At 40.1% G+C, this 17,470-nt stretch overlaps 2 protein-coding genes across 2 annotated transcripts in view; one reads left to right on the plus strand and one right to left on the minus strand.

Moving 5' to 3' along the window:
* The first annotated feature begins 244 nt into the window (after positions 1–244).
* On the plus strand, positions 245–8,376 carry olfml3a (olfactomedin-like 3a). The gene is made up of 3 exons (XM_035739004.2): positions 245–686; positions 3,513–3,807; positions 5,764–8,376. Exons 1-3 carry the CDS (start codon positions 576–578, stop codon positions 6,546–6,548), a joined length of 1,191 nt encoding a protein of 396 aa, XP_035594897.1. The 5' UTR covers positions 245–575; the 3' UTR covers positions 6,549–8,376.
* Positions 8,377–8,509: 133 nt separating this feature from the next.
* Positions 8,510–17,470, minus strand: part of LOC118360005 (synaptotagmin-6-like) — a 76,741-nt gene continuing 67,780 nt past the window's right edge. The window contains exons 5-7 of the mRNA XM_035739005.2: positions 16,370–16,541; positions 13,888–14,038; positions 8,510–13,620 (exon numbers count right to left, since the gene is read on the minus strand). Coding sequence (XP_035594898.1) covers positions 13,549–13,620; positions 13,888–14,038; positions 16,370–16,541 — 395 coding nt within the window. The 3' untranslated portion in view covers positions 8,510–13,548. The remainder of the gene's footprint in view (positions 13,621–13,887; positions 14,039–16,369; positions 16,542–17,470) is intronic.

Genomic DNA, 17,470 nt, shown 5'->3' on the forward strand with positions numbered 1-17,470 from the left:
AACAACTGTCTATCAACAGTCATGCACGGGTGCACCCACCCACACACGTACACACTCACACACATACACACTCACTTGCACGCAAGCACATGTACACACACATACACACACAGTGTTGCCCAGTGTCCAGTACAACAGTACATTCACTTTTTGAGGACAGAAAGGGGCTAGAGGAACAAGGCTCCTCCCTGGGAGTTTGTGAAAACATTCCAGCTACGTGAGCGAGCCAAAGAGTTTGAAACCCAAGAACCTGGCCCTTCTCTCTCTCTCTCTCTCTCTCTCTCTCTCTCTCTCTCACCTCCACCTCCACACACACACACACACACACACACACACACACACACACACACACACACACACACACACACACACACACACACACACACACACACACACACACACACACACACACACACACACACACACACACACACACTTCTACACACGAACACTCACACTCTGTAGGAAACCAACCATAAGTAGACCACGAGGAGACCGGACCAGACAGGAGGAAGTATTTTTGCTACCTGGACTTACGTACAGGACGCCCAGACTGTCCCTTGGATCTATCAACCATGACAACGGCTGTCCCCTTCCTCCTCTCCTTAGTCCTAGTCCTCACCAACGGTCAGTATTACTACCAGGGTCTCATGGATTATCTGGAGAACAGATTCCTTGCCATTGAGGTAAGAGACAAACTCCTAAACAACTGTTTTACACCGCACAACTCCACCTAAAGTGGTGTAGGACAAGTTTTAGGCAAGGAACAGGAATCGAATCAATGACGCAACTATGGTGAATCAAGTTTTCTTTTTGAATGCTAGTGAGACAACATCCTTCTGAAAGAACAGCAAACAGCAGTTACTGTGAAATCAAGGACAGAGAATCAAGGCCATGCGTCAGGCTTTATCTCTGGCATTCTGCAAAACTTTAGTTCGCGCTCAGTGTCTGCCTGCAAGGTTTTTATTTATTTATATATTTTTATGTGTTGACTAAAGCAATCCAATTAATACAATCTCTGTTCGACTCATCAACTTCTCGGGCTAAGGCCCTTAGAGAATATCAGTGGCCGTGAGCTGTCGTATCTATGCCCGAGTACTTCTCCTATTCTCTTTCCCCTTCTCAGAATACACACTAAGCCGTGTGAAACTCTTCATGAGGCGCAAAAATGACAACACGTTGATAATGAAAACAATAGGAACATTTACAGCAGTTACTGACAAAAAACGATAATGGTAAAATCATATTCTTTAGGATAAGCAAGAACAGGTGTGCCTTGCAATTTCTCTTGGCCAAATGAAAAGGCTGTCTGAGGCACTGTACAATATTCATTTTGTCAAATATAATATGCCAGGTTTGTGGGAGTGTGTTCTACTCCTCCTATATTGCAGCTATTCTATACTGATTATGCCAAGTTTGCTTACAGTATATGTTGAGTGTGATGAAGTGTCCAAGTAGTGGAATGCAGCTCCATTCTGTCTTCTTTAGATCCTACAGTAATACAGTTTTTCTCAATTGCTAAAACACTAAAACCCATTGGCTGAACAAAGTTCTAAGTTGCCTGGACTCATTTAGCTAATTATGCAGTCTCTTGTCAATACCTTAAACCATTTTACATGGTAAAACACAATTTGCAGATCTCACTTAGACTTTTCAGCAAAACTCTAAACACATTCTCAATCTCAAAACACATTCTGCACTCTAATGCACATGTCATCCATACTGGTAAACACAAGTGGCAACAATCAAATACAAATAGAGAACATATGTCATTGATTGAACACAACCACTCAAAATTGATTTAACCTGTTTCAAATGATGCAACACAACCAATATAAGCCAGTTCAGAGAGCAAACAGGTTGTTGAAGGTGGGGAGGAGAAAGTCTGAGAATGGATACTGTAGTACAGTGCATTGTAGGCTGTATACTATACAATGGACAAATTGTATGGCCTGAACATTGTGCTTTCCATTTATTAACAGTACTGACTGCTCAATATATTTTGACTGGTTGCAGGTTCATGTCAACAAAGAACAAGAATTACAGTATCACAGAGACAAAGGACAAGTTTGTGAGATGCAGGATGAAGTACTGTAAAAATAGGGGTACAAGGAGGAGGAAGAACAAAAAACAAAATTGCAAAGAGCAAAGCAGAGTAGTAATTTATGATCAATTTTGAGCTACTATGATAGAACCTGTTTTCGTTCATCAAAAGACAATGACAGAAACATATGAATATTTTTTTAAATTAAAAATGTACTTCTCCCTGAGAATTGTATGTTTTGAACAATGTGTTTTCTATTTTTTGGGGTATTGTTTACTGACTGCTTGAGAGTGTATATCATTTTGAACACTTTGTTTATGATTTGAGAGCAGTGTTTGATTTTGAACACAGGTAAAAACTGTTTCGAGGCGAACGATTCATTTTGCAAGAGGAGTCAGAGGTTATGTAAATAGCGCTTGAAGATGAGGTTTTTGTGTTTAATGTTTTTAGGAAATGGAGAAAGGTTTCAGAAGTTGTGTTTTAGCAATTGAGAAAAACTGTATTAGCTACAGTAATCAAGAGTCCAGAATGCAGTCATTTATATGCTATCATTGCAGTCATTACATATATGCTATCCATTCATTAGGACCATATCATCAGTTTCCTCTTTCAAACCATTTTCGAATATAGCAACCCCCAAACATTGGGAAAATAGTGTGAGAATACAAATAACATTTACTTGACTGAAATGAATCATTTGTTTATCATTCAAATCTTCCTACCCCCTCCTGTTCTTTTGATCTTTTAAAAAGAATCTCCCTCCCGTGATGCCGCTGGCTCGACTCTTACATTAGTAATTAGAATAAGTCAATTCAGAAAGTTATTTTCATTTAGTATTTTTATTCCAATTCAACCAAGGACTCACTCAAGTACAGTAGTAAAAGAGAGAAAATTCAGCTGTGGGTCTTAGACAGAGGAGAAATAATCTGTTGTTATTCCTTGTCATTCTCAACCTCTCTCGATGACATGACCCATTGGCGTAACCAATGGGTGTCTTCTTTCCACACACTTGTCCAGGTTACACACTTATATATATATAGAAATATACAGTATAAGCTATGTATATATAAGCACCCCCTATTTGACCTTTCGTCAATCTTAGCACGAGTCAACCTCTGTGGTTCACTGTCACTGAACCAGATCACTGAACAACATTGTGATAATAAACAACACACTTGTTTCCTCTTGTGAGGTTTTGATGGTGGAATTGATGTTGATGGGTGCTGATACCTTCTGCCACGATAAATGATCACGATGACCCTGGTTTGACACGCGTTCAAACACCAACACCTGATACAGTTTTCTCAGAACTCTGTCCATAGTGTTGTCCTTGTGCCTAAGACCTGTGCGATTGGAATGAACTAGAGTCTGATACTAGGACAATTACATTCACCCAACATTACAGTAATCCTCAATCGTCGGCCACACACCAAATCAACGTCCTCGATAACACATTATACTCCCCCAGGATCGTATGCTCATATGGCACGAGCAGTCGAACCGCTACAACACAGAGCTGCGGCACTTCAAGAAGCAGACTGCTGAGTTTATAACGGGACTAAACCAGGACCACGGGACCCTGCGCCAAGACCTGGAGGGGACAGGGGTACGAGTGGACCGCGTCGAGAGAGAGATGGACTACATCGAAACCCAAAACCCCGCTAAGCCCTGTGTGAACCACGCAGACAGAATGGTGGATGTGGACCTGGAGGTGAAGGAGAGGAAGAGAGGGGGAGAGGAAGATGGGTACTCCAGAGTCTTGGGTGAGTATAGAGAGGAGCAGTGTATGGGGAGTTGGGGGGAGCGTGAGTCGTAGAGCTCTGACGTCCTGTACAGGATGACTGCCTTTGATCTAGTGCCTTCATTTCCCTGCCTGAACGAGACTTGGCTAATGGAGACCTGTTGGCTTATGGAGCATGGTTACAGTATTTTTAGGCTTACAGTAAGCTCTTTACCACTTGTGGCAGTTGGTGTCCTCCCCTGAAAACCCATTCCACGGGAAAAGAGGTAGGAAACAAAGATTTGTTTCAAGTCATTTTTTGATGTTGTTGCAATTTAGAGCTACATTTTGAATCACTGGGTAGGCTAGTCATTCATTTTATTTTCCTATAGATTTATCGCTAGTTGGCTATGAGTCATTTATTTGAAGGGGGGAACCAGTCTCCAATTTGTACTTCATGGACATGGGTAGTCTGGCTTTACTACCTACGATGTGACTCACAGCGGGTCGGTACAAATAATGTTGCAATTCAAAGTTCTATTTCACAGACAGTAGGTTCATTTAGTCAACTGTATAACCTCATGTAAAACACTGAGCAAACAGAGAGAGTTTCAGGTTCGGTAGCACATTAACATAAAAAAAAAAGATTTATAAAAGTAGTTTAGAAGTAGTTTATAAACTGTTAATTATTTGTGTATACATTTCAAATAAACAGTTATAACGTTAATATAAAGTGTTTACCAGGAGCTCTTACTCTACCTGAAAGGGGGAGCCAGATGCTGACCTCAGGTCAGTGGCAATACTTTGAAAGTCTATATTCAAGGAGTGTTCCATGCATACGGAACAGCAACCCCCCCCATTGTCAATGATTTAGACACACTCTATCCTAATTAAGAGTAAGTCTCTTTGTTGTCTTGAAAGCTAAAATGTACTTTTATATCAGCAAAAGACCACTTTGCTATACTTCAGCATATCTGTGTCGCCCATCTTTCCCATTTTCCAAAGCACAATGTAGCCGTTTCTTCCACTTCCCTTTGATTGTGTCGAGTTCATTTTCATTTGGACTGCATTGAAATAGCCTGCTGCAGCCTGCGGGGTAGATGATGTGCCCGGCATGTTGAAGTAGACATCAAAACATGTTTCAGGTGGGCAAGGACACTGCAGAGGCATGCTAACGCAACACGAGAAGGAAATATGTGAACTGGATGCCTGGATGCTAACCAACCTGATTTCAGAGCATTTAGTCGTATTCTGTCAGTAAATCCGAGACACTCCATTTAGTATGATATGTAATGTTTTGTTTGGTGTGTATTCATCTGTGGATGTCCATCACATCTGACAATGATACGTTATGAATGACAATTTGTATTATATGTTACGAATTTGCAAAATGCATGATATTTGACGAATTCCAGCTAGGTGGCTAACATTAGCTAGATGGCTAATGTTAGCTCGGCTAGGGGTTAGGGTTAGGGGTTCGAGTTAAGATTAGAGTTAAGTTTAGGAATTAGTTTAAAGGGTTAAAGTTAGGGTTAGGGGAAGGGTTGGCTAAGATTCTAAGTACTTGCGAAGTGGCTAAAAAGTAGTAAGCAGTTGAAAAGTTGCTAAAATTTTCATGATGAGATTCAAACTTGCAACCTTCGGGGTGCTAGACATTTGCATTATAAGTAAACATCTTTCTTATGTAACCATACTAAACGTAACATATCATACTAATTTGAGTATCCCGGATTTACAATTACTATGTTACGTCTAGGCTATGAGACCCAGCCTGACCAGCCTGAACTCATCTTTGATTTTAAAAACTACAAATAGACCATTAACATTTATAATAGTAATATTTGATATGTTAAAAATAATTATCAGTTGTCATTTTATACAGTATACTGTACACAAAGGTCTCCATAATTACCCAATTTTTCATTACATCTGACAATGTTATTAAGACCACTCATGAAAACGGCTTTTCACGACACCACCTCCATTTATCTATCAACAGATTGTGTAGACATCATCTCCAGCATCAGAGCCATGAAGATCCTGAAGAGGATGGGGAGCCCCAAGGGCATGTGGACTAAAGACGCCAGGACCTCTAAGGTCTACGTCTTCAACGGCACGGCAGAGGACACCGTGTACCAGTTCAGCTCTGTTCTAGACTTCTCGTCCTCCCCAGGAGTGGCCCACAGCAGGCCTATAAGACTGCCCTCTCTGTGGAGTGGCACCGGATGTGCCGTCTACAATGGCTATGCCTACTACGTGATGGAGGGGGCCGACGAGCTCCAGGTGATTAAGTATGACCTGGCGAATGGCACATTGGCAGACAGTGCTGTGTTCCCAGTGGAGGTGGCAGACCATAGACCCGTCTACAGCCTCAACCCAGAGACTGCTGTGGACCTGGCTGCCGATGAGGAAGGCCTCTGGGCCCTTTACACCACCAGGGAGAGTGAGTCCATCAACCTGGCTAAGATGGACCCTGACAGCCTGGATATCGAGCAGATGTGGGATACACAGTGTCCCCAGGAGAACGCGGAGGCAGCCTTCGTGGTCTGTGGGACGGTCTATGTGGTCTACAACACTAGGGTGCCTAGTCGCTCTCGTGTTCAGTGTGTGTTTGACGTAAACGATGCGGTGACCAATGAGGAGGCTCCGCTACTGTATTTCCCCAGGAGGTATGGACTCCACGCCAGCCTAAAGTATAACCCTCAGGAGAAACAGATCTATGCCTGGGACGACGGCTACCTGATCCTTTACAAACTGTCCATGACGAGGAAGCTAATGGTTTAAGTGGATGGACTAGTGGGCATTTTAGTCAAATAACATTTTAGTCCGAGAAACGGACAGAAAACATTCTAACATGAAGACTATCACTGGAGACATATATTTGTTTTTTGACACCACTCACCCCACTGTCCATACTGTATACATTGTCTCGACAGGAACATGTACCCATGTATTGTTTTACTTGACATAATGCATTGAATTACTGTACTGTAGGTGCCCGTTACCAAACATTATTGCTACCCCAGTTTGATATAAAGTTGATGTTGAATGGAGCTCTGAATTAGATTGGAATCGTAATATGTCCGCAACAACTGGATTTATTCGGGGGAAAGAGATCAGAAACGGTGTATAAATGAATGCCTTGATGGAATGTATGGCCCAGCTCTCCTCAAGATTTAATTTGGCTATTTGCATTCCACTTGTTTTAGTTCATCCAATTTACTCTTCCCTGCTGCTTGCTCCCTTTGTTGTTCACTTTGACATACGTAGTCGTGAAAGTGACAGTCTCCGGCTAAAGTTCATCGGCACAAACAGAGAAAAATATAAAGTCACAAAAACTTTACAGAGGAGAAATCTTACTGTACATTAATAAAAAATATATAATATTATGTGTGCCACCATAATTCATCATACACGACCGTTCAAAAGTTTGGGGTCATTAAGAAATGTCTTTGTTTTGGAAAGAAAAGCACATTTTCTGTCCATTAAAATAACATCAAATTGATCAGAAAAACAGTGTAGACATTGTTAATGTTGTAAATGACTATTGTAGCTGGCAACGGCTGTTTTTTAAATAGAATATCTACATAGGCATAGAGAGGCCCATTATCAGCAACCATCAGTCCTGTGTTCCAATGGCACGTTGTGTTAGCTAATCCAAGCTAGAAAACCCTTTTGCAATTATGTTAGCACAGTTGTAAACTGGCAGCTTCATTAAATAGTACCCGCAAAACACCAGTCTCAACCTCAACAGTGAAGAGGCGACTCCGGGATGCTGGCCCTCTGGGCAGAGTTGCAAAGAAAAAGCCATATCTCAGACTGGCCAATAAAAAGAAAAGATTAAGATGGGCAAAAGAACACAGACACTGGACAGAGAAATTCTGCCTAGAAGGCCAGCATCCCGGAGTCGCCTCTTCACTGTTGACGTTGAGACTGGTGTTTTGCGGGTACTATTTAATGAAGCTGCCAGTTGAGGACTTGTGAGGCATCTGTTTCTCAAACTAGACACTGAAATGTACTTGTCCTCTTGCTCAGTTGTGCACGGGGGCCTCACACTCCTCTTTCCATTCTGGTTAGAGACAGTTTGCTCTGTTCTGTGAAGGGAGTAGTACACGTCATTGTACGAGATCTTCTGTTTCTTGGAAATTTCACGCATGGAATAGCCTTCATTTATCATCACAAAAATAGACTGACAAGTTTCAGAAGAAAGTTATTTGTTTCTGGGCATTTTGAGCCTGTAATTGAACCCAGAAATGCTGTTGCTCCAGATACTCAACTAGTCTAAAGAAGGCCAGTTTTATTGCTTCTTTAATTAGGACAGCAGTGTTCAGCTGTGCTAACATAATTGCAAAAGTGTTTTCTAATGATCAATTAGCCTTTTAAAATGATGAACTTGGATTAGCTAACACAACGTGCCATTGGAACACAGGAGTGATGGTTGCTGATAATGGGCCTCTGTACGCCTATGTAGATATTCCATTAAAAAATCTGTCATTTCCAGCTACAATAGTCATTTACAACATTAACAATGTCTACACTGTATTTCTGATCAATTTGATGTTATTGTAATTGACAAAAAATGTGCTTCTCTTTCAAAAAAAATGACATTTCCAAGTGACCTCAAACTTGGAACGGTAGTGTACATCTTTAAATGTAACTTTGCACCACCATAATTCATAACTTCTGTCTTTCGTTCTTGCAAAATAAATTGAAATTAAACAAAAATGTAAATACGCAACAGATAATTCGTTTTTTGTTCAATTTATTACACATTGGACCTCATGTTATGAGTCATTAACAATTCAGGATTTAAACAGAAACAGAAATAAATCAACCCTAACAGGCTTCAATTACAAGAACAGTTGTCAAAACAGTTATATTACAAGTACAAATCTTCAATAAAAAATTGGAAAGTCCGTGCTGTCCATGACGAATGGGCAGGATACAAGATCATATTGAGAAACACAACAATAATAATAACAACAGATAAAGGTCTTTAAAACAGTTCATAAACTGAGGCTAAATGTATATAACATGATATCATCACGTACTATGGATACAAACACACTAGTCCATATTGTCAGAACAGAAGATCATCATCATCATCATCATCATTAAAAACACCACTGAAACAGAGGAAGAACAAAACTACAGTCAGTTATTTCATACATTTTTGTCAAATAGAAACAAACTTGGAGTCAAATATCAGGAGTCTAAAATAAATGACATAGATCTAATCAGAAATGTAATCAACAAGTGTATACCTACTGTATATATGTGAGAAAACATAAAACCATACTTTTTTTTTAACAAACTGGAGTGAGTCAGATGTGAGGAGTCTACCAGTAATGGAAGGAAGGATCTTATCACGATTGTAACCAGTAAATATAGTATGTGAGAAAACCTGAACAATCCTATTGTGAAGAAAGACACAATTATGGTGTGAGGGAATCCATCAAGTGACTCATTGTATTGTGTCTCATAGACCTACCAACTGCTAATTAGAGAAAGGTCACTGACTCACTGCAAGAAATATGCCTGCGACTATCTCTAGGCTAGTTTCCCCCCACACTATCTGTCTGTATCTCTGTCCGTCCGTTTTGTCTGTCTCCCAGACGAAATGAGGTAAACGCCTGCTCTCTCTAGAGGAAGGAAATGGCTAAAACAGTAATATAATGTGTGTGTGTTAAGTACATTTGTTCACTTTTACCATGCTTCTTCTGCATACTGTTTGATTTATACCATCTTCAGACATGCTTTTGCTGCATAGTTGTAGTCAGGCGGAAGCCATATTGTCATCTGGATGGCCATTCCAGTACTATCATTAAGTCACTATAACCTCCTGGGTTAAAAAACAACTACTACTACCAAATCTCAGTGCCAAAGTTGTGTAGACAGAATGCATGGAGAAAGAGTTCAAACAACTACCTCTACATAACCACAGTGCCAAAGTTGCGTTGACAGGATACATTAATGCAGAGGCTTTGGTTTAGGGCACTCAAGAGCTTAAATTAGAGAAGGTGCCTCTTAAAACCGATCCTTACATTCTGTAAACAACACCCACTTCCTGATACCCACTATACCAACCAGTTTCTCTATGTGCTTTCAAACATGTGCTTGTCAATTAGTAAAATAATCAAAACAGTCATGGTCAACATGAAATAACAATCAGGAAGATTCCTGATTTCTATTACATCTTACATAACCCAACTGAGTCAAACAAGAACCCTTCTAATCAAATTGGTATCTTTAATTTACAACCTATAGAAACTATGAGAATTGAAAGGTTTGGAACATTTGTGAAACATCAGAGCACAGTTGAACAATATATGGATGGTGTTCAATATATATATTTATATATATTTACAAAAAATATATATATATTGGGGATTGGAAATAATGCGGACAATTAAATTGATGGAAAATAAATAAATTAATTGGTAGCCCATGTTTGGTTGCACAAGTTATTATTATAAACTATTTGTAATCCCTGCTGTATTTTCTCTAATAATTGAAACAATACATTTACTACATAGCGCAGAATATAATGAGTCTCACTGGAAAGAAAACATGAATTAATAATATATAACATATGCCATTTAGCAGACGCTTTTATCCAGACATTTTACGAATGGGTGGGTTGGGAATTTCCATGACTGACATTACTTTAATCATTTTTGTGACAGAACAAACTATAGTTTACCTTTGCTACAAACACGTTTGGCACCAAAAAACTATACACCAATCGGGTTGTTTTCTTTTGTTTGTTTGATACACATTTAGGTATTGAGATGACATCAATTATTAGATTGTACTCATAGTACCACAATGTAGAAATAGACTAAAGAACAATTATAATCAAACCAATATTATTTTTTACCTTTTTATACAGCCAAAATATTAGACATACCCACTCATTCTATGGTTTTTCTTTATTTTTACTATTTTCTACATTGCAGAATAATAGTAAAGACATCAAAACTATAAAATAAAACATATGGAATCATGTAGTAACCATGTAGTAACCAAATCCACCCTTTCCCTTGATGATAGCTTTGCACACTATTGGTATTCTCTCAACCAGCTTCACGAGGTAGTCACCTGGAATGCATTTACCAGGTGTGCCTTGTTAAAAGTTAATTTGTGGAATTTCTTTCCTTCTTAATGCGTTTGAGCCAATCAGTTGTGTTGTGAAAAGGTAGTGGTGGTATACAGAAGATAACCCTATCTGGTAAAAGACTAAGTCCATATTATGGCAAGAATATCTCAAATAAGCAAAGAGAAACAACCGTCCATCATTACTTTAAGACATGAATGTCAGTCAATCCGAAGTTTCTTCAAGTGCTGTCGCAAAAACCATCAAGCGCTATGATGAAACTAGCTCTCGTGAGGACTGCCATAGACCTAGAGTTACCTTTGCTGCAGAGGATAAATTCATCAGAGTTAACTGCACCTCAGTTTGCAGCCCCAAAAAATGCTTCACAGAGTTCAAGTAACAGACACATTTCAACATCAACTGTTCAGAGGAGACTGTGTGAATCAGGCCTTCATGGTCGATTTGCTGCAATAAAAACACTACTAAAGGACACCATTAAGAAGAAGAGACTTGCTTGGACCAAGAAACACCAGCAATGGACATTAGACTGGTAGAAATCTGTCCTTCGGTCTGATGAGTCCAAATTTGAGAGATTTTTGGTTCCAACCGCCGTGTCTTTGTGAGACGCAGAGTAGGTGAACAGATGATATCCGCATATATTTGTTTTTCAACAGAACAATGAGCCAAGACACACCTTCAGGTTGTGTAAGGACTATTTGACCATGAAGGAGAGTGATGGAGTGCTGCATCAGATGACCTGGCCTCCACAATCAACCAACCTCAACCCAATTGAGATTGTTTGGACTGAGTTGGGCTGCAGAGTGAAGAAAAAGCAGCCATATGTGGGAACTCCCTCAATACTGTTGGAAAAGCATTCCTCGTGAAGCTGGTTGAGAGAATGTCAAGACTGTGCAATAGCTGTCATCAAGGCAAACAGTTATTTGTTAACACCTTTTTGGTTACTACATGATTCCATAAGTGTTATCTCATAGTTTTGATGTCTTCACTATTATTCTACAATGTAGAAAATAGTCAATATAAAGAAAAACTCTTGAATGAGTATGTGTGTCCAACCTTTTGACTGGTACTGTATATCTGTCCAATATCCAGCAGTACAACCATTAAAAAAAAACAGTAGAATAAGTAGCTACATGACTGCCTACATGTACTGTAAACGCTGACTTATTGGATTTTGTTGAATAATGTTCAATAACGCAAATAATACGTTTGGATTTAGATCAAACTCCTCAGCAATATTCAATAAAATAATCCTTGTATAAAGAGCATATTGAAAGTCACCCCATTACAAATTGCTCCGGTGTACCTCTGGCTTATGATAGACAAGACAATAAGGAAATGAGTAGTTGATTATTGGTCCACCGAGGGTCATATTCTCCTATTCTGGAGAAGAGGTCTGGACGCTGCAGGATAAGGAAAACTCCCAAACCACAACAATACTAGTTCTATACCTAATTTGTATTCTGGTGGGAAATACAAACTTTACATGAGCAGATAGAGGACTGTGCTGTACAGTTTCAAACCAACCCCAGAGAACAGAACACGATAAGAAGGTGCTGAAGAAGTGCGGTACGTTCAGCTGAGAGAGGAAAACTATGGGAACAGGAGTAATGAGAATACACTTCGATGGAAGAGGTAAGAGAACCAAGACTGACTAGGAGAAAACAAAGCGAGAGGTAAGGGTGGTTCGGAGTCTGTGTGCTATTCAACTCTTCGTTGTTCCATAGAAAGACACTCGGGTGCTATGCTCCAACATTGTTACAATGTGCTCGTATTATGTGCTGATCATATTTGTTGATTCAATGAACCGCTATAAACTCGATGGACACTATTTGACTGGTTAAAACCACCCCTTTAAGCTCTTGTTCATTACTCCTGAAAATGTAATGGTTTATGTCGAGAAGATATACAACATAGCTACTATTTTCAAATGAGTTTGTTGCCTTGTTTGGCTTGGTTACTATGACAGTTAATGTTTGGTGAAAGAACTACACATTTGACTGTGTCACAATGTTTTTTTTTTGTTACTGCCGCACAAAAGGAGAAAGGAAGGGCAGACGGCTTTAGACATTCCACAATTCCTTCCACTGTCCTTCAGTTCCTATCTTACCCCATATCCTTCAGTTCTCTTTCTCTGTCTCTCTGGGGAACATCAACTGCATTCAAAGTGTGGTTTCCATGTGGGGCCTCTCATCAAAGAGCTCTGCAGTGCTGAGCAGAAACGTCAGTGTGTTTAGGCCGAGTCCCTGTGAGAGCGCTGTGATCACATTCCATCAGCCTCAACCCAAAGATAGATACACTGGAAAACGGCAGTCTGCTATTCCACTCAGACAACAATCTTCCCCTTTGGGGACTCACGTGAGAAGATCAGCTCAGGATAAAAACCAAACCAAAGCCTCCCAAGTAGTAGGTCTGACTCCAGATCAGCATTACTTTCACAAATAACTTTCACAAATAACTGACGATGCTGATCCAGGATCTGGTCTTAGGACTGGGAGCAGTCTGTGGCTACACTTGAGGGAAAGTGAAGACTGAGAGAGAGACTCAGTGGGGTTATGTTTCTCCTTAGGCTCAGGCGGACAGAACAGACAGGAAGTAAGATCAGTAGGAGAGATAGAAGAGGCCCAAACCAAACCTGGGCCGTTCCGCTAGGGTCACATGTGGTTCTGCTCAGGGGCTAGCAGGACGCCTGGGGGAGGGGCAGGAGCCCTGGCTGTCAAAACTGGCCGTCCGCGTTTTCCACTGCAGTACACAGACAGACAGACAGACAGACAGACAGACAGACAGACACACAGACAGACAGACAGACAGACAGACAGACAGACAGACAGACAGACACGCACACACAGATAGAAGATAGATATTACACTGTTACAATATCTGACATTGATTTTATCCGACATGTGATCGTTGAAAAAAAGTATATTTTACTATATACAATATAGTACGTATAGTAAATATAGTCTACACATTATTCTTTACACACTGCAATGTGCTGTATGAACTAACCTCTTTCTCTGATTTCTTGGCCTCCAGTAGGGGGTGCCAGTGTGCAATGGGCTTGCGTGGGTACGCCAGCATCTCGTTCCAGTGGCCCTTGCCAAGCCCCTCAGCACTGCACCCCACACGGTTCACACCAATGATTTCATTGTGACCAACCCTGCAGGAGCCAGACAGCACACACAACATCGCACAACGACAACACAACATTACAGCTAATCCTGCTCTTCAGACACACTACATTACAAAATGCAGGGTTGATTCTATAGCTGAATTTCTATTACATGCAGCGGTGTAAATGGAGAAGAAAATAAATTCTGTGAACCCACCAACGTAAAATAGTGGAATTCACCTGAAATAAACTAATTTGGCAAATCCAACTCTTATTACATACATTTTGTTATCAGAGGATAATAATAATAATAATAATAATATATGCCATTTAGCAGACGCTTTTATCCAAAGCGACTTACAGGATACATTTGCAAGAAGTGAGGGAGAGGTGAGGTGATCATGTCGCGGTTGTAATTCATGTGAATAGAGCTGAGTCATCTAGGTGGTTAAAAGGGGACATTTCCATATCTCTTTGAGAGATTATGTCTGAAATGTAAATGCGATGAAGAAAGGGTTTGTGCTCAACAACCACAAACGATAACGGCACCAACAAACTCCTCTCTGGATTGGCTCAGACCAATGGTGATGTTTGTTCTCCCTCGTCATAATCCCTACACCCACAAAATAATCCTAGATCGAAGGGACTGACAAAACAAAGGACAACTTGATAACCACAGTAGACTCGGTTTGCCAGTTAGCAACACACACGTGTATTAATAAACTAGCACACCTGCACCCATTTAACCAGCCATGTTTGTTGATAAAGACGACTCTCAGAGCATCCCTTCAGCCAGCGAAGTGAATGTCCTGACTCCTGACCTTTTCTTTCTCTTTGTTGTCCAGTTTGTTTAAAAAAAAATAGACAACACACAGAGTGCTCTATTCGAGGAGGCGTATCGTGCAAACTGCACAGATACAGAATACTCCTCTGAGAGAAGCGTCTGAGTTAAATGTTTTGACAATGTTTCAGCAGACGTAAAACTGATTTCAATCAAACATTGTCTCTCTTGACAGACTCCCACCAAGTGGCTGGAAAGTGTGCACGGCAGATTTGTATTGACAGTGAAGTCGGAAGTTTACATACACTTAGGTTGGAGTCATTAAAACTCGTTTTTCAACCACACCACAAATTTCTTGTTAACAAACTATAGTTTTGGCAAGTTGGTTAGGACATCTACTTTGTGCATGACACAAGTCATTTTTCCAACAATTGTTTACAGATAGATTATTTCACTTATAATTCACTGTCTCACAATTCCAGTGGGTCAGAAGTTAACATAACTTGTGCCTTTAAACACCTTTGAGAATTCAAGAAAAATATGTCATGGCTTTAGAAGCTTCTGATAAGCTAATTGACACCATTTGAGTCAATTGGAGGTGTACCTGTGGATGTATTTCAAGACCTACCTTCACACAGTAAAATGAGTCCTATATCGACATAACCCGAAAGGCCGCTCAGCAAGGAAGAAACCACTGCTCCAAAACCGCCATAAAAAAAGTCAGACTATGGTTTGCAACTGCACATGTGGACAAAGATCGTACTTTTTGGAGAAATGTCCTCTGGAGAAATGTCCTCTAGTCTGATGAAATAAAAATAGAACTGTTTGGCCATAATGACCATCGTTATGTTTGGAGGAAAAAGGGGGAGACTTGCAAGCCGAAGAACACCATCCCGATCGTGATACACAGGGGTGGCAGCATCATGTTGTGGGGGTGCTTTGCTGCAGGAGGGACTGGTGCACTTCACAAAATAGATGGCATCATGAAGTAGGAAAATTATGTGGATATATTGAAGCAACATCTCAAGACATCAGTCAGAAAGTTAAAGCTTGGTCGCAAATGTCTCTTCCAAATAGACAATGACCACAAGCATACTTCCAAAGTTGTGGCAAACTAGCTTAAGGACAACAAAGCCCTGACTTCAATCCTATAGAAAATGTGTGGGCAGAACTGAAAAAGCGTGCACGAGCAAGGAGGCCTACAAAACCTGACACAGTTACACCAGCTCTGTCAGGAGGAATGGGCCAAAATTCACCCAACTTATTGCGGGAAGCTTGTGGAAGGCTACCCCAAAACATTTGACCCAAGTTACAATTTAAAGGCAATGCTACCAAATACTAATTGAGTGTATGTAAACTTCTGACCCACTGGGAATGTGATGAAAGAAATAAAAGCTGAAATAAATCATTCTCTCTACTATTATTCTGACATTTCACATTCTTAAAATAAAGTGGTGATCCTAACTGACAGGGAATTCATACTAAGATTAAATGTCAGGATTTGTGAAAAACTGAGTTTAAATGTAGTTGGCTAAGGTGTATGTAAACTTCCGACTTACCAATATATTACCAATATATATATTTGAAACAGTACGTACAAGTCATAGTCCATGACTGAGATGTGCAGGCTGACGTGGTCCATGCTGTCTGGGGGGATGTCGAAGATGATGGCCTCGTTGTACGTGGGGTTCAGAGTGTTCTTCTTGATGGTTGTCTTCTTCTTTTTCAAACGCCTCCCGTCACAGACGAGAGACACTTTGACGTAGGGATCTGCCAATGAGAGAAAGGAAAGGTATGAGGTGCTTATAACAAATCTAAATTCTATATTCTATAACTACATTATCTTGAGATTAATCCTCAAATCAAATTTCCTGCAAACAGTCTGTCACGAGAGACATGCTGAGAGAATGAGATGACAAGTTTTTGTCTTTCAATGCTTGGATGTTAGTCTCTGTTAGTGTGATTTTTCGATAGAGATAGTGTAGATCTACCTCTATAACACTTGACATGCAGGCATTGTCTCAGCATTTGAGAATCGAATGCTATTCTAATTACTGTAGGCCTTCAGTGACCTCACCTTAACTCAAACACATCAGTTTTGATACAGCAGCTGCGGCGATCAATTTCATTTCCCATATGTATTTCCCATGTGTATTTCCCATATGTATTTCCCATGTGTATTCCCACTCCTGCTCTACTTAAACCTAAATATAGCAATACCATCCTTGAAAATGTCTGGAATAATTCGCTGTACATTAAATATTGATGAGTCAACATCTCAAGTGTTGAAAGTGGAGGAAGTGAAGGCATTCGACAGAGTGCTTTAACGGGATAAAGTGAAACATTATTGCGGTGAATACTGATTTCAATCTTCATCTGTCAGCTCCTATGATATATTATGCCAGTATAATAGTCAGATGTAAGCTGCCCTCGATTCATAAACAAAATATAAGGAGGGCTTGCTTTGCAACCAAATATGCTTCAGGGTACCGTTGATTAGCCATGGTTTACTGCACACAGACCCAGTTCAATTCAGCAACAACTGGGAGACATGTAAATCCTCTGAGGAGGGATGTATAACTTGTCAATTGTAAATAAAGATGAGAGGTATATAATAACATGTCTTATTTTGGGTTACAACCTGATTCATGACATTTAACTCACAGTGAATGTCACTTTCATTTCGAAGCAAACATATT

Source organism: Oncorhynchus keta, chromosome 27 (genome assembly GCF_023373465.1).
Source record: "Oncorhynchus keta strain PuntledgeMale-10-30-2019 chromosome 27, Oket_V2, whole genome shotgun sequence".
Lineage (NCBI taxonomy): Eukaryota > Metazoa > Chordata > Actinopteri > Salmoniformes > Salmonidae > Oncorhynchus > Oncorhynchus keta.